The sequence below is a fragment of the Trichosurus vulpecula genome, chromosome 8, assembly GCF_011100635.1.
Source record: "Trichosurus vulpecula isolate mTriVul1 chromosome 8, mTriVul1.pri, whole genome shotgun sequence".
In the NCBI taxonomy this organism is placed as follows: domain Eukaryota; kingdom Metazoa; phylum Chordata; class Mammalia; order Diprotodontia; family Phalangeridae; genus Trichosurus; species Trichosurus vulpecula.
Window position 1 is genome coordinate 215,996,999 of NC_050580.1, and position 18,186 is coordinate 216,015,184.

General features: G+C 37.9%; 1 protein-coding gene across 1 annotated transcript in view; it reads left to right on the top strand.

Annotated features, from left to right (window-relative positions):
- Positions 1-13,390: 13,390 nt before the first annotated feature.
- Positions 13,391-18,186, top strand: part of MNAT1 (MNAT1 component of CDK activating kinase) — a 279,537-nt gene continuing 274,741 nt past the window's right edge. Inside the window, exon 1 of the mRNA XM_036735550.1 lies at positions 13,391-13,642. Coding sequence (XP_036591445.1) covers positions 13,554-13,642 — 89 coding nt within the window. The 5' untranslated portion in view covers positions 13,391-13,553. The remainder of the gene's footprint in view (positions 13,643-18,186) is intronic.

Below are 18,186 nucleotides of genomic sequence, written 5' to 3' on the forward strand. Positions count from 1 at the left end.
GCTGCATCGTTGTAACTTCAGTTGTGTTCTTGTAATGCTTCTGTCCAAACTACTTTCTATGACCACTCCAGCACTTGGAACTTCTTTCAGTGTTGTATTTTTTTTTTTCCTTTTGGCCCAGACATGTGATTTGATTGGTGGAGGGAGCTCCACATTGAGGAAATTCTACCAAATGCAGATCAAGTATTCTGTATTTCACAAACTTTGAGCTTCCTAGAGAATTGAGAAGTTAAAAGTGATCTGTCTAGGATCACACCTCCAGTATGTATCAGAGGCTGGACATGAATTCTGTCAAGGATTCAATGAAATGTGATTTAACTTTTAAATGTTTAATTGATGCCTTTTGTTTTTAATGTCACAATTATTTCTAAATACCCCATTTAGTATCCAACTACCTGTTATAAAAATGAAAACACAATAAGCAAAAACAACCTACATAGTGACCCTTCTAACAGGATATATAACATTCTGCATCTATCATCCTCTCTACCAATATAAGGGGAATGTGTTTCATCATCTCTTCTGTGGAACCAAAACTGACCATTACAATTACTCAGAGTTTGTATTCCTTTTACTGTTCTTTTAATTTATATTATTGTAGCTATTCTATATAATATTCTCTTGGTTTTACTTACTTTTGTCTGCATTTGTGCAGTTTTCCTATGTTTCTCTGTACTCTTTAAATTCATCATTTTTACTATACAATAATGTTCTATTACCTTTGTATTTAATAGTTTGGCTGTTCCCCAATTATTTTATTTTAAGCTATTTATTACCACAAAAAGTGCTTCTATTTGGACATTTTTGTAACTGTCTTTTTTGTTTGTCTACAACTCTCTGGGACATATGTCCAGTATTAGTATCATTAAGTCAAGGGCTATTAACAATTTCATTACTTTTCTTGCACAATTCCAAATTGTTTTCAAGAACAGTTCAACCCATTCTCATATGTAGCAATATTACATGTAAATTGTTGCCAGTGAAATTATTAGATATAACTTCTGTTACTGACAAATCCAGGTCTCTTGGCCATTTATCAGGCCATAAATTATCATCATTTTCTCAGCCTTCAGTTTGGAATATGTTTGGGGCTGTTTGACCACCTGGCCCGTCAAAACTGAAAACTCTACTAATTCCTGGACTGAGGATGATAGGTTTTTCCTGAAGTTGCTGTTTGGGGATAACATTGCATATATCTCCTCAGGTACTGAAGATGGACAGTGAACTTATCCTAGAATTGAATAAGAAAGTCGCAGGGCGGTGTATGTAGAGTTTTAAAAGACCTTAAAGGTTATCTAGTCCAACCTCCTGATTTTACAGATGAATTAACTGATGCCCCAGAGAGGTTAATTACTTGTTCAAAGTAGTAAGTTTCAGAGCTATGATTTGAACCAGGTTTTCTGATGCCAAAATCTAGTTCTTGTTCCATTGAATTATGCTGCATCTTATTATCAGAAGAATTAGAATTTTGAGCAAATAAAACACATGATATGACCTACTTGTGAGGAATGGCATAAAAGACCTTATTGTGAAATGAATACATAAGCATTTATTAAGCACTTACTGTGTGCTAAATGCTGGGGATGCAAAGAGAAAAGCAAGGCTGTTTCCAAGGAGCTCTGAGGTAGGAGCTGTTAGGTAGACAGAATGAAGGATAAAAGAGAAACAGCTGGAGTGTTGTTCTGGTATCCACAAAATACTTAAAGACACAAAAGAAGGCCTCCAGGAAACTGGTCATATCCTCTATAGAGGATTTATGGATGGAATTGGACAAGAAGATCAGAGAGAATAGATAAGTTGCTATCTGTACTGGTTTGGTGGAGGAAGTGTTCCACATAGATCAAGTAAAGGACAAGTATTTACCAGTGAAATGTAGCAGGCATATACCAAGAACCAAGAGGAGTCAGGTAAGCCTCTCCCATCTTTATTCTTTGAAGACTCTGAGAGAGGAGCTATTTCTATATGTAATGGGTACTAAACTCACTGGAGCAAGCATGGAGCTGGGACTTTAGGGGCCATCCCAGGGAATGTATACCAGCTCCCTAGAAACTTTCAAGGATTGTAGGGACATGTGTGACTCGATACTGAAGGGTCTTAACCCCGAGGTGACAAAGCAGTTCCTTTATTGGCTACTGAGCAGGAATTGCTACTGAATCAGAGGAACTTTAAGGGCCTCTATTTGTTCTTTTCCTATCTCCCATCATATGAAGACTAGTCAAGCTTTTTCCTGGAGGGAAAAGAGCCAGGGGGCAGATGCCTTTCCTTCACTCCAGCCATATGTTGACTGAGTACATAGAAACTAAAGCACATCTCCTGCCTAGGTGAGTCTGAGGCTAGATCCTTGAGCCCTGTTTTATGTTTCTTCCCTGAAGAAAGGTGAACAAAAGATGCCAAGATGGACACATCTAAGCTTGGGTATCAAGATGTCAGGATACATCCATTACATCTGCTGGAGAAGATGACTGCTGTCCAGAGGATGAATGGAACCCTCCATCTGGCTTGCTAGAAAATAAGGCCCTTAAAAGAACTGTTTCGACTGTGTAAAGCAGATGGGAAAATACAAAATTCTGAGCACCGTGGTTTAAATAGGACACTGATAAGCTGGAAAGTGGTCAGAGGAGAGAACCAGAATAGTGAAGGGACTTGAGTCCATAACATATTAGGATTTTTTGAAGGAACTGGGCATGTTTACCCTGAAAAAATGAAGACTAGAAGTGTGGCAGCTATATTCAAGTATTTGAAGGGCTGTCTTGTGAAGAAGGGATTAGGTTTGTTCTGTTTGGCCCCACAGGGAAGAGCCAGGAGAAGTGGGTGGAAGTCACAAATCAATTTAAGATTTTTATCAGGAAAAACTTGTTCACAATTAGAACTGTCCAGAAATAAAATGGACTGCTTGGAAAGATGGGGTGTGGGGTGGTTCTTCTTCCATGGAGGTCTTTAAGTAGTGTTTGGAGAACCACTTGTTATCTATATTATAGTGGGGACTGTTTTGGTATATGACTTGGACTAGATGGCCACTGACAGTCTTTTAACTTTCAAATTCTGTGATTTCGTAAAAGGCCTTTTCAGCAGTTCCCCAAATTGCTCAATCTCTTAGGAGAGTGTCACAGTAACTATATTACTGCTACTTTTGTTTTTTTTAAGTCTTGCAAATGCATGCTTGAGAGTCTCATGTGTTTAGCATTTGTGTGTGTGTGTGTGTGTGTGTGTGTGTGTGTGTGTGTGTAGGAAGTAGATAGCTGTCCCATACCTTATTTATAGTGCACATTGAGTACCTTTTTGGTCCCCTTTTGGTGAGACTCTAGACTTGGGCCAAAACATAAGCTTTAAATAATTTTGCTTGGGGCTCTGGGGTAGGGTTATAAATGAGTGTCTCACAGATCGAGACAAAAGATCCAGGCCATTGCAAGTTATCTTGACTTATGTCTTGCCACTGGATTTTGATAACTCTAGAGGACTGAGACTCTGCCGCACTTAAATCCAATTCACAAGCAAGTCAAGACACCACCTTCATGATATTATTGGTCTTCCTCAAGAAAGGACAAAAAACAAACTGAATGAGGGTGTAAAAATGTGTAAGAAAAAGAGTCTGCTTTTTTTTTTAAGCTTATCAGACTCTCCTATAACTGGACATAGTCTAGGCAGCTATGGATCCAGAGCTGAGAGGGATATGTTGGGGGATAGAGAAAAAGTGACAAATCCTGGGCCCGCATCAGTTGTTATTGTTACACATAAGACATGCCATACAAACCGAGAAGTGAAGACTCCATGGGGAGTGATGCTGCATGGACCAGAGAGCAATTGTAGGGCATGTGGAACTTGATGCAAGCAAGAGATGCTGAGGTACATCTGGAACTGGTGCAGGGCCTAACTAATCTAAAGGCCACTGTATCCACACAGCCCTAGAAGGAAGCCAGGTGGTGATGCTGAAGTAGCATTGGGAAGGTGGAGCACCAAAGGAGGAAGAATGATTAGCATGTCAGGGAGCCACATTGTTGAGGACCAGAGGAGAAGCAGACACTAAAGAACAATGAATCACAGAGCCATGATGTGGAGGATCAGATCTGAACCTTTTCTTTATTATTACTATGAGCCATGTGGCCTATATATGGAGGGGGACAGGTTGCCTCACTAATGGCCATAAGCCACATAGAAGGTCTGTTTTGGTCTCTTGGGAAAGAGAAGAGAAGGTTGTTTGTTTCTTTTTGACTATTTATAGGCTTGGGTAGGAATGATGCTATCCTTTGGTCGTGTAAATAAAATCTTTTCTATGTTTAATGATGTTGTTAAGTTGAGTGCCTGCAGGAGCCTAAAGGGCCCTTTTTGAGATTTTAAAAAGGAGCCAGATACTATATTTCCAGGCTTTCTCTGGGTGGGATCATGAGCTTGAGAGATTTCGTAAAAAGCAGTCCCAAATTAAACCTCCAATAAACCTCCCTTTTATAGGAGGGACTTTCAAACACCAGGCTTAATCAGAGTTAATAGTGACAGTGTAGTAGTAGTGGTACTACCACCACCACTACTACTACCACTAGTACTACCTAGGTTGCAGAATTTTATGAATCTTATTGACCTTATATTGTTGTTGAAAATTTGATGCAGTATGTGGCGTCCTGGCACAGGGTAGCACATGACCTGAATTGTCTTTAGATTTATTGTCAGTCCATAGCATTAACTTGATTTGGAAGAGCAGTCCATGGATTGGCTCATGTCTTGTATGTATTTTATTTGGGTGTACTAAAATCCACATAATCTTAGAAGATTCTAGACTTCAGTAAGAAGAAACTCTAGAAGAAGAGGTTCACATAGGACTAAAAATCAAACCAAATGCTAGTTTCTTCTGGCATGAATACATAAACTATATTGAATACACCTAAACCTGTTATATAGGGATGCTGCATTCTGTTATTATTGGGGAACAGATTAAAATACTATCAATATAGTCAGATAGATTGTCATGGAAAATTGTGAATGCTTCTGAACAGGCAAACTGGTTGGATAATTATGAGGCTTGTCCAAGCCTCCTGATGATGTCAAATGGTTTGTAAAATATAACTTTACATTTGTAAAAATTGTAATAAGTAAAATGTTTGTAAAAAAGTTGATTTGTAAAATATAATAATCTAATTCATAGGGTTATTGTGAAGATCAAATGTGATGATGTCTGTAAAGTACTTTGTAAGTTTTAAAATGCTACATAAACTCCAGCTGTAATGATGGTAAGAATTGTTACTATTATTAAAAATTCTCTTATATATTTGCTATGCTGTAATGTCTTTTAAAGTAGGGATTTTTAACTTGGGGCCCATGAACTTGTTCTTAAAAACTATTTTATAACTAAACTTCAACACAATTAATTTCCTTTATAATTCTATGTATTTTATTTAAACATTTAAAAACATTATTTTGATATTTAAAGAACAATTAATTCCAATGCTATATAAACTATTTGGGAAAATAGGTGGAGTCCTACAAAAATTTTTTTATGATATAAATATGGTGCTGATACCTAAACCAGGAAGAGCCAAAACAGAGAAAGAAAATTATAGACCAATTTCCCTAATGAATATAGCTGCAAAAATTTTAAATAAAATATTAGCCAAGAGATTACAGCTAGGATTTATACCAGGAATGCAGGGCTGGTTCAATGTTAGGAAAACTATCAGCATAATTGACCATATCAACAACAAAACCAACAGAAATCATATGATTATCTCAAGAGATGCAGAAAAAGCTTTTAACAAAATACAGCACCCATTCCTATTAAAAACATTAGAGAGCATAGGAATAAATGGAGTCTTCCTTAAAATGATAGGTAGCATCTGTTGAAAATGATCAGCAAGCATTATATGTAATGGAGATAAGCTAGAAGCATTTCTAATAAGATTGTGGATGAAACAAAGGATGTCCACTATCACCACTGTTATTCAATACTGTACTAGAGATTAAGAGAAGAAAAAGAAATTAAAGGAATAAGAATAGGCAAAGCAGAAACAAAGCTATCACTCTTTGCAGATGATATAATGGTACACTTAGAGAATCCAAGAGAATCAGGTAAAAAACTACTTGAAATAATAAACAAATTTAGCAAAGTTGCAGGACATAAAGTAAACCCCACATAAATCATTGGCATACACACACACACACACACACACACACACACACACATACATATACATATATACATATATATATATATGTATATATTACTAACAAAGCCCAACAGCAAGTGATAGAAAGAGAAATTCCATACAAAGTTACTGTAGATATTATAAAATATTTGGGAGTCTACCTGCTAAAACAAACTCAGGAACAGAATTACAAAACACTTTTCACACAAATAAAGTCAAATCTAAGTAGTTGGAAAAATATCAGTTGCTCATGGGTAGGCCGAGCTAACATAATAAAAATGACAATTCTACCTAAATTAATTTACTTATTCAGAGCCATACCAATAAAACTATTAAAAATTATTTTATAGAGCTAGAAAAATGATAACAAAGTTCATCTGGAAGAACAAAAGGTCCAGAATATCAAGGGAATTAATGAAAAGGAATGTAAGGGAAGGTGGCCTAGCCATACCAGATCTTAAATTGTATTATAAAGCAGCAATCATCAAGACTACTTGGTACTGGCTAAGAAATAAGAGTGGTGGATCAGTGGAATAGGTTAGGTACACAAGACACAATAGTCAATGACTAATGGTAATCTACTGTTTGATAAATCCAAAGACTCTAGCTTCTGGGATAAAAACTCAATATTTCACAAAAACTGCTGGGAAAAATGGAAAACAGTATGGCAGAAACTAGGCATAGATCAACATCTTACACTCTACACCAAGATAAAGTCAAAAGGGGTTCATGATTTAAATACAGAGGATGATAGTATAAGCAAAGTAGGAGAGCAAGGAATAGGTTACCTGTCAGATCTGTGGAGAAAGGAGGAATCTATGGCCAAACAAGAGATAGAGAACATTATGAAAAGCAAAATGGATGATTTTGATTACATTAAATTTAAAAAAGATTTTGCATGAACAAAGCCAATGCAACCAAGATTAGAAGAGAAGCAGAAAGCTGGGAAACAATTTTTATATCCAGTATCTCTGATAAAGGCCTCATTTCTCAAACACATAGAGAACTGAGTCAAATTTATAAGAATATAAGTTATTCCCCAATTGATAAATGATCAAATAATATGAACAGTTTTCAAATGAAGAAATTAAAACTATTTATAGTAATATAAAAATGCTCTCAATAATCAGGTTTCATCTCTTTTATTATTTAATATTTTAGTTTTGAACATTGATTTCCACAAGATTTTGAGCTACAAATTTTCTCCCCACGTCTACTCTCCCCCACCCCAAGATGGCATATATTCTGATTGCCCCTTTCCCCAGTCTGCCCTCCCTTCTGTCACCCCATTCCCCCCCATCCCCTTTCCCCTTACTTTCTTGTGGGGCAAGGTAGATTTCTATACCCCATTGCCTGTATGTCTTATTTCCCAGTTGCACGTAAAAACAACTTTTTTTGAGCATTTGTTTTTAGAACTTTGAGTTCCAAATCCTCTCCCTTCTCTCCCCACCCACCCTCCTTGAGAAGGCAAGCAATTCAACATAGGCCTCATATGTATCATTATGGAAAACACTTCCATAATAGTCATGTTGTGAAAGACTAACTATATTTCCCTCCATCCTATCCTGTCCCTTTTTATTCACTTTTCTCCCTTGACCCTGTCCCTTTTCAAAAGGGTTTGCTTTTGATTACCTCCTCCCCCAATCTGCCCTCCCTTCTATCATCCCCCCTCTCTTATCTCCTTCCCCCCTACTCTCCTGTAGGGTAAGATACCCAAATGAGTGTGTATGTTATTCCCTCTTTAAGTCAAATCCAATGAGAGCAAGATTCACTCATTCCCGTTCATCTTCCCCCTCTTCCCTTCCAATGAACTGCTTTTTCTTGCTACTTTTATGTGAGATAATTTACCCCGTTCTATCTTTCCCTTTCTCCTTCTCCCAATATATTCTTCTCTCACGCCTTAATTTAATTTGTTTTTAGATATCATCCCTTCATATTCAACTCACCCTGTGCCCTCTGTCTATATATATGTTTCCCTTTGACTACCCTAATACAAAGAAAGGTCTTATGAATTACACACATCATCTTTCCATATAGGAATGTAAACAAAACAGTTCAACTTTAGTAAGTCCCTTATGATTTCTCTTTCTTGTTTACCTTTTATGCTTCTCTTGATTCTTGTATTTGAAAGTCAAATTTTCTATTCAACTCTGGTCTTTTCATTGAGAAAGCTTGAACGTCCTCTATTTTATTGAAAATCCATATATTGCCCTGGAGTATTATGTTCAGTTTTGCTGGGTAGGTGATTCTTGGTTTTAATCTTACCTCCTTTGACCTCCAGAATATCATATTCCAAGCCCTTTGATCCCTTAATGTAGAAGCTGCTAGATCTCGTGTTATCCTGATTGTGTTTCCACAGTACTCAAATTGTTTCTTTCTGGCTGCTTGCAATATTTTCTCCTTGACCTTGGAACTCTGGAATTTGGCAACAATATTCGTAGGAGTCTTCTTTTTGGGATCTTTTTCAAAAGGTGATGGGTGGATTCTTTCAATTTTCTATTTTACTCTCTGGTTCTAAAATATCAGGGCAGTTCTCCTTGATAATTTCTTGAAAGATGATATCTAGACTCTTTTTTTGATCATGGCTTTCAGGTAGTCCAACAATTTTTAAATTATCTTTCCTGAATCTATTCTCCAGGTCAGTGGTTTTTCCAATGAGATATTTCACATTGTCTTCCATTTTTTCATTCTTTTGGTTCTGTTTTATAATTTCTTTATTTCTCAAGAAATTATTTCTCAAGCAAGCTTCCACTTGCTCCAATCTAATTTTTAAGGTGCTATTTTCTTCAGTGGCCTTTGGACCTCCTTTTCCATTTGGCTGATTCTGACTTTCAAGGCATTCTTCTCCTCATTGGCTTTTTTGGACCTCTTTTGCCATTTGGGTTAGTCTATTTTTTTAAGGTGTTATTTTATTCAGTAATATTTTGGGTCTCCTTTAGCAAGTTGTTGACTTGTTTTTCATGACTTTTTTGCATCACTCTCATTTCTCTTTCCAATTTTTCCTCTATTTTTCTTACTTGCTTTTCCAAATCCTTTTTGAGCTCTTCCATGGCCTGAGACCAATTCATATTTTTCTTGGAGGCTTTTGATGTAGGCTCTTTGACTTTGTTGACTTCTTCTGACTGTATGTTTTGATCTTCTTTGTCACCAAAAAAAGATTCTATAGTCTGAGTCTGAGTCCTTTTTCACTGCTTGCTCATGTTCCCAGCCAACTACTTGACCCTTGAACTTTTTGTCAGGGTATGACTCCTTTCAGAGTGGAGAATGCTTTGTCCCAAACTTCGGGGGCCTTGCACTTCTGTTTTCAGAGCTAGTTCTATTCTGAGGTGGTATGATACTCCTCCCCTGGCCCGTGCTCTGCTCTGTGAGTACAAGCATTCCTTTCTGCCATATAACTACCAGGAGGACTCCCCCTCCACATTCACTGCAAGCTCTGCCACACCAGCGCTTCTCCTCCCCCAAGAACTATAGCCAGGACTGCAACCCAGATCCAAGCAGGGTAAGTCAAGAGAACCTTGCCTCTGCACCAGCAAAGTGCTCCCTGTACTCCCGCTCTTATCTGCTGCTTGATTCCTCCTACCCTGTGGGCCTGGGGCCAGAAGCAGCTGCCAGACCTTCCTGCTGCTACTACCACACCACCTCCTGGCTGGAACATGCACTAGTCTCACCCAGATCCAGCAGTTTTCCCACTGACCTGTTCTGCGGTCTTTGGCGTTTGTGGGTTGAGAAGTCTACTAATTGCTACAGCTCAGTGATTTATGGCCCTGAGGCCTCCTCCTCCATGCCTGGTCTGTCTTGGCATGACCCACGCTGGGTTGCGCTCCTTTCCCACTACAGTGTGATAGATCCTTTCTGGTGACCATCCAGGCCATGCTGGGCTGAAGACCTGCTTCCCTGTGTTATTTTGTGGTTTCTGTAGCTCTAGAGTTTGTTCAGAGCCATTTTTTACAGGTGTTCGGAGGGATTTGGGGGAGAGCTTAAATGAGTCCCTGTTTTCCAGCTGCCATCTTGGCTCCACCCCCATAAAGTTGCCTCTAAATCACTATTGATTAGACAAATGCCAATCAAAACAACTCTGAGATGCCACATCACACCTATCAGATTGGCTAACATCACAAAACAGGAAAATGATAACTGTTGGAGATGTGGGGAAATAGGAACACTGTTACATTGTTGGTGTAGTTGTGAACTGATCCAACCATTGTGGAGAGCAATTTGGAACTATGCCCAAAGGACTGTAAAATTGTGCATACCCTTTGACTCAGCAATACCACTTCTAGGTCTGTATCCCAACGATATCATAAAAAATGGGAAAAGGACCTGTATGCACAAAAATATTTATAGCAGCTCTTTTTGTGGTGTCAAAGAATTGGAAATTGAGGGCATGCCCATTAATTGGGGAATGGTTGAACAAGTTGTGGTATTTGAATGTAATGGAATCCTATTGTGCTATAAGAAATGATGAGCAGACAGACTTCAGAAAAACCTGGAAAGACTTATATGAACTGATGCTGAGTGAAATGAGCAGAATGAGGAGGACATTGTATGCAGTTACAGCCACACTGTGAAATGACTAACTTTAATAGACTTACTTCTCAGCAACATAAGGATCCAGGACTACTCCAAAAGACTCATGATAGAAAATGCTATAGACATCCAGAGAAAGAACTTTGGAGTCTGAATGCAGATGGAAGCATACTATTTGCTCTTTTTGTTGTTGTTTTTTTCTTCTTTCTCATGGTTCCTCCCATTGGTTCTAATTCTTCTTTACAATATGACTAATGTGAAAATATGTTTAATATGAATGTATATGTAGAGCCTATATCAAATTGCATGCTGTTTTGGGGAGGGGAAAAGAGGGAGGAAGATAAAATTTAAAAGTCAAAATCCCATGAAAGTGAATGTTGAAAATGAAAGATAAATTAATTAATAAAAAAGAAAGTAAAAAAAAATTAAAAGCAAAAAATTATTTTGAGACGAGAGCCATAGGCTTTCCCAGACTGCCAAAGGAATCCATAACACACAAAAGGTGAAGAATTCCTGGTCTAAATCCATGTTGTGATTCTTAGTGTACACTATTGAGTATGTCCTGCACGTCATGTAGCCCATCTAGATAAAAGCTTGAAATCTTAGACATAGAGAGTAGCAAGATATGATTATGATTTTAGAGTGTTTTCTGTCTTTTCTACATAATCATACTGATGATGGTAAATAAAGGAATCATTGAAATTCTGTGTCATCTATAATACATTGTCAAAAATCCAGTGAAGGCATTGAAGGTAATATCAATTGGTAATACCAATAAGAAAGGAGATTTGCTGTAACTTTTTTTATGGCTCTATTTTGGCTCCTGAAAATTGGAGGAAAGCTCATTTCTCCATCATAGTGGATTTTTAATCCTTTGTAAATCTTGAATAGTTAACTAGCCAGTGGTTCGTTAGTTCAGTTAGTTGGAACATGCTACAAAATGATGCCAAAGTCAGTTCTATTTGTATTTGGACTGGCTAAATTCCTATGTGCTATTGCTATAGCCCTATGCCTTCAGCCAGCTGTCTTAGAAATAGATAGTGTTGTTCACAAAGAGAGGGGTAAGAGAAAATGCAAAAAAGAGTACCAAAAATTGGCAACAATTCAAAGTACTTTGGCTTTCTTATCCTGGACCAGTAGTGTCAATTTCCAATAAATATCAGTACAGTATATAAATGCTGCTGTAGGTCTTGGTGATAACTGATGGTATGGAGAAGAAATTCCTAAAGCCTTATGCTATTTGCATAATTTAATCTCTGTTCTGTCAATCCTAGTTGCATTGGATAAAGATGCCTATAGTATTGATCAGTAGATGGTGGGAGATATCTCAGACTGGTAGCCTTCTCAATGATTATCATCACTTGAAATGTATCTTCATTCTCGGTGAGCTTAATTTTGTATTTTGATACCTATATAATATTGAAAGACTTAGAGAAAGGCCCCAATAGAGGATTTTTCTGATGACATAGACATGAATCAATCATATACATTGAAATGATGACCTATGGGATGACATTGTTTAGCTCATTAGTATCCAGTATGTCTTTCTATTAATAGGACTATAGATTTAGAACTGGAAGGAACTTTAGAGGTCATTTAGTCCAATCTTCTAATTTTACACATGAGGAAACTGAGGCCTGGAGTGAATTGTACAAAGTAACAGTGACAGAGGCAGTATTTGAAACTTGGCCTCCTCATTCCAACTCCTGTCTCTGACCTCACATGTTACTTGCAATTACAGGTTATACATTCTCACTGAGTAGGAATAGAGTCATTGTTAAATTTTCAGTTCTGGTTGTGAAAAGATTTATTTTCCTACATATTTCAGTATTATCAAATGTGTGGAATGTATTTTGAAATCTTTCATGAAAAGTAGATTTACTTTTATTAGTATTGCTCAGTGAGATCGCTCAGATATCTGTAGATTATTTTTTTCCTCCTTGCTGGAATTTATTATGGTGGGGAGAAAGGTTTTGTACGAAGATGATTTTAGGTTTAATGGAAATTGTGTCGTCATTAGTCACAATTGACAAGGCAAATTTGACATCCCTGAGACAAAGGTACTCCTATTGAAAGCAGTTATTTGATAGACCAGTAGATCTTTATATTATTTTGACATTAATTAGGCACATTCTTCAGAGAATCATACATAAATTTATGGCTGGAAGGGACATCAGAGGCCATTTAGTCCAACTCCTCTTAAAAGACTTGCCCAGGGTCACAAAGCTGTCTGTTAAAAAGTGTCTGAAGTGGGCTTCAAATCCAGGCATTCTTGTCTCCAGTTCAATAACCTATCCCCTATGCCATGAGATTTTTATTTTGTATATTTTATTTATTATATATGTATGATATAGTTATATATTCTTATGTGGAATAGCACGACTCATTTCAGTGTACACAATTTTAAAAAATACTTCCCCCCTCTTCCCCTCCCCTCATTAAAACCCTCTATTACTAATGGAATTTCCCAGGAAGACTTAGAATATGCTTTTCTAATCGGAACATGGTCCCAGTTTCCTTGAAAGATGCAAGAAGGAACCCAGTAACCACCACAAGGCTTTGAGTTTCTCTCTCTGTCTCTGTCTCTCTCTGCTTCTCTCCCTCTCCTCTCTGTCTGGCTCTCTTTTACTCTTCTATCTCCCTCCTTTCTGTCTCCCTCTGCCTTTCTCTCTCCTCCGCCCCCCCCCTCCCCGGAACCTTTGTTTGGTGGCGCCGCACTCCCGCCGGAGCCCATTCATCGACGGAACCTGCTCGCGGAGGTGCGAATTAGAGAGGGAGACCGGCTTTGCTTCCACTAGTGTCTGGAGCCCGCGGCCGGGTCGTGCTCAGTGTTGTCGGTGCCGCGAGACTGGGTGTGGGGAGTGAGAGTCAGTCAGGAGGTAGAGAGTAGGCGCCATGGACGACCAGGGCTGCCCTCGGTGTAAGACCACCAAGTACCGGAATCCTTCCCTGAAGCTGATGGTGAACGTGTGCGGGCACACGCTGTGAGTGTGGCGGGGCTGGGCAGGGGCCGAGGAGGGCGCTTGCTCAGTCAGTCTGTCAACACGCATTTAGAAAGCGCTTACTGCATTTCTGGTCCTGTGCTAGGCGCCGCCGGGGATACCCCCCCCCCCCCAAAAAAAAGGACCGAGCTTGCCCTCCAGGAGCTTATGTTCTGATGGCAGAATTAGAATGGGAGGGAGATCAAAGCCCTGAGAGGGTGCGGGAAGCCCCGGGAAGGTGGCGGGGAGCCGAGGAGAGGAAGCACCGGTGACCCCATTACAACCGAGGTCATGGACGTAAACGGGCCCTGCTTCGGGGGCGGGGGGGTGCCGTCCTTGTTCCTGAAGGAGGGATACTGTGTGTGTGTGGCGGCGAGAAGGAGGAGAAGGGTCCTTTGCCCAACTGTAAATACAATTTAAATTTTTTTTTTTTCTGAAGGAAATGAGTTAACAGCTAGGAAAGCGCTTTGGGAAGTTGAAGGCGATAGACAAACACACTCGGCACACTGTTGACAAACTTACACAGACTCCGGAAGTTGAGGGCAGTAGACAAATTTATACACACAAACTTGCAATAGACAAGCTTACACACACAGTAGACAAAACTTAGGCACCCAGCTTACGCAGTAGATAAACTGCCCCTCTCTCCCAAGGCCATTACCAGGCTTTTGTTTTAAACGGATCATCTGACTGTTGGTCTTCCATGATGATTAAGAGCAATGTGGGAAGAATGGTTTAATTTTTGGAGGCAGAGGATGTGGGTTATATCAATTATCAAGGCAACCGGCATTTATTAACAAGCCTTAATTTTGATTTGCCAGCATTAATTAAACTCTGTTCAAGAGGCTGTGTGCTAAGAGTGGGGAGGATAGGTGAAAGGTAAAAAAAGACCCTAACCTTAGGGAACTCACATTCCAAGGTGGTTTGGGGCAAGCTAATTTACCTCCTTGAGCCTTAATTTCCATATCAGGAAAATGGAAATTGTACTACATGACCTCCAAGTTCTTACTCTAAATTCATGTTCCTTTAAGAAATGGTCGAAATCTTGAAAGTCTTGTGTGGGTAGTAATTTTTTTCTTAGGGGGTAGAGGGAGGAAGGTGGGGGAAGTAGGGAATGACTTGAATGATAAAGTCAGGAATTGGTCCTGTTCTTTGCTATAAGTTTTTACCGTTAGGGTTGACTTTAAAGTTCTGGATAGATATGGTTAAATTCAATGAAGTTTTATGTACATAAAGCATTTATTTGGATGAAAAGTGCCATACAGTTGTTGGTATTCTTTTCTGTATGTAGTTTCTTTGAGGTTCAATTGATCAACAAGCATTCATTGAGCACCTACTGTGTGTCAGGCACTGTTCCTGGTTCTGCAGGTAGAAACACAAGTGAGAGTCCCTACCCTCAAGGAACTTACATTTTACTAGGTTACTTAGGGATTAATCAGAAAATGTTACTGGAAAGAGCCCTAGGTTTATTGTGATTAGGTTGCTGCAATCGGAACTTTCTATTAATTGGTATTTTCTTAATCGATGTTAGTTTTCCTTGTTTGCCATGGGTGTTTATTCTGCTTGTAATGTTGAGTTTATTACAGAAGGTTTCAGTGACTAAGGAAGAGAAAAAAATGACCAGAGGTGATACAAAGCAAAATGAATATCAGGGGAAGTTTGATGAGTAGGATTAACAGACTTTTAATCTTTCTAGTAGATTAATTCATTGTGTACTCATTTCTTTACCTAGGGTTTAGCTTAGCCTTTTTATTAGATTTGATGAAGTTCACTCTAATTTCTTTAACCTTTGGTCGATTAAAATTTGATGAAAGAAAGCAAGATAATGGAGAGACCACATATTCTGTTTCTTTTGATGGGTTCCTTCATGTAACTGATCAGAGGGGAAATACTTGAAACTCCAGTCAAATAGGAAGAATATAGGATTTTTTTAAAAATTAAATTTTATTTTTTTTCAAATTATGAAAATCTGCTTTCTTCCTTTCCTATCTCAACCTCATTGAAAAAAAAAAAAGACAAAACACTTGTAACAAAAATATATAGCCAAGCAAAACATTCCTGCATTGTTCATGTAAAAAAAAAGGCTCAATCTGTAATTTGAGTCTATCACCTTTCTCTGTCAGGAGATGGAAATCATATTTTGTTATGAGTCCTCAAGAATTGTGGTTGCTAATTGCATTGATAGGAATTCTAAAGTCTTATGCACTTGTCTTTATGATATTACTATTGTACAAATTGTTTTCTCTTTTTGAATCAGTTCATATAGATCTTCCCAGGTTTCTCTGAAACCATCCCCTAATTATTTCTTATTAGCACTATAGTAGTCCATCACATTTTTAGCCATTTTCCATGCTTCCTCAGTTGCCAGTTCTTTGGCACTGGGGAAAAAAACTGGTATAACTCTTTTTTTTAGTATGTATGGACACTTTTCCTTTCTTTACTCTAGTTGGAGTATAGACCTTGTAGTGGTATTCTGGGCTTTTTGGGCCTAGTTCCTAATTGTTTTCCAGAATGGCTGGACCCATTCAAAACTCCAGTTATGTGTTAGTGTACCTATTTTCCCCAAGTCCTCCAGCCTTTGTCATTTTCCTTTACTGATAATTCCTTTGGCAGATTCCTTTGGCAATCTGATGGTGTGAGGTGGAACTTCAGTGATGTTTTAATTTGTATTTCTCTAATTATTAGTTATTTGAAGCACTTTTTCACCTTATTATTGATAACTTGGGTTTGTTCCTTTGAAAACTGCCTATTCATATCATTTGACCTTTTCTCTCTTATTCTTATAAATGTGACTTGGTTCTTTATATTCCTTAGAAATGAGAACTTTATCAGAGAAACTTACTGAAAACTTTTTCTGTTTACATGTTTCTCTTCTAAATTTAGCTACATTGATTTTGTTTGTGCAAAACCTTTTTAATTTTATGCAATCGAATTTGTCCACTTTACACTGTCCTTTCTATCTCTTTTCGTGTTCCCCTATCCACAGATCTGACAGATAGTTTCTTGTTCCCTTACTTTGTTTATGATGCCCCCCCCCCCCGCCCCTTTATATCAAAGTCAGGTACACAGTTGAAACTTATTTTGGTATATGATGTGATATGAGATGTTGGTCAATACTTATTTTCTGCCAGATTTCCCCAACAGTTTTTATTGAGTAGGGAATTCTTACTTCAGTGGCTAAGATCTTTGGGTTTATCAAGCGCTAGGTTTATTTCCTTCTGTATATGATTATACAATTTTAATGAAGCATAATGATGTGTTTATTTAAACGTTTATGAGATTAAACCAATTTAGGTTATATGCTTTAATTGTAATAATAATTTTATCACTTAATATTGAAAATGTGTTGTTTTGCAGTATTACCGCTTTTTATTTCTTTTTAAAGAAGTAAGAATTTCTTTTCTAGTGACATTACGTTTATTTTGGTTAAATTGTTAACGTGTTAGATGCATGCCATCATTTGTATTTTCTTAGTTGACTTATGAAATAATGAATTAATTAAATTAGGGAATGATATTTATTAGACTTATCCATGCATAGTTTGGTCCTTTTATCTCCATGTGCAGAATTTGCCTGTTTGATATTGTCATAATTTCTTTTTTGTATCTGGCATCTAATGCAGTCTTGCACATAGAAGGTATTCGAATACATTTTTGTTGATCAAATCAGCTTAAATGAGATGATTGTTTTCCACGTTTTGCTCTTTTTGTTACTCTTTCTCTTGCGGGTTACCCTTGGTTAGAGAAAGTACTTCTGGAGGGGAGAAGAAAGGTGACGTGAGAGTTTTATCCTACAGATGGTAGAGGCTTCTAGGGTAACTGGAGGTAAAATGAAGGTATTTTCTCAATGACCTCTGAGGTCCTTTCTAGACCTAAGTTTAAGGATCTTATGATCCTCCCAGTTGTTAGTGCTTATGGAGAGAGGGGAGGATAATAAGCTGACTGCATCAAAGGTAGTCATACCTGTAATAATGCTAACAGTTATGAGCATATACCCATAAGTACTTCATCGAAGGTATATAAAAATGCTCAAAATCCTCTGTAGGATCATAGTCTTTTCTCCTTTTTATTCTTTCTCATTTTTTCTAAACCTATTCTGTACCTCACCTGTAACCTCCAGTAATTTCAGCCTTCCCTGATTTCCCAGTCATCATTCATTCTAGCCTTTCTCCCTTTATCCACCAAAATTGTAGAAAAAGATGTTTGTGTTCTTTGACTCTACTTCCTTGCCTCATACTTCCCAGTGCCCACTATATCACTCTATCACTCCCATTTACTTCTCAGCACCACTACTCAACTGAAATTGCTCTCTCTAAGGTTATCAATGGTTTCTTAGTTGTTAAATCTGATGGCCTTTTCTCAGTTTTCATGCTTTTTAACCCCTGTAACTTTGGATATTAGTACTGGGTATTTTCTTCTCCCTCAGCTTTTGTGACACTGCTTTCCTTTGGTATTCCTCCTACTTGACTGACCACTACCCTCCAACACTTTTTTTTGCTTAAATTTTTAAAAAAAATTCTGAACTTAACACCAAAAGAGGAACGTTTT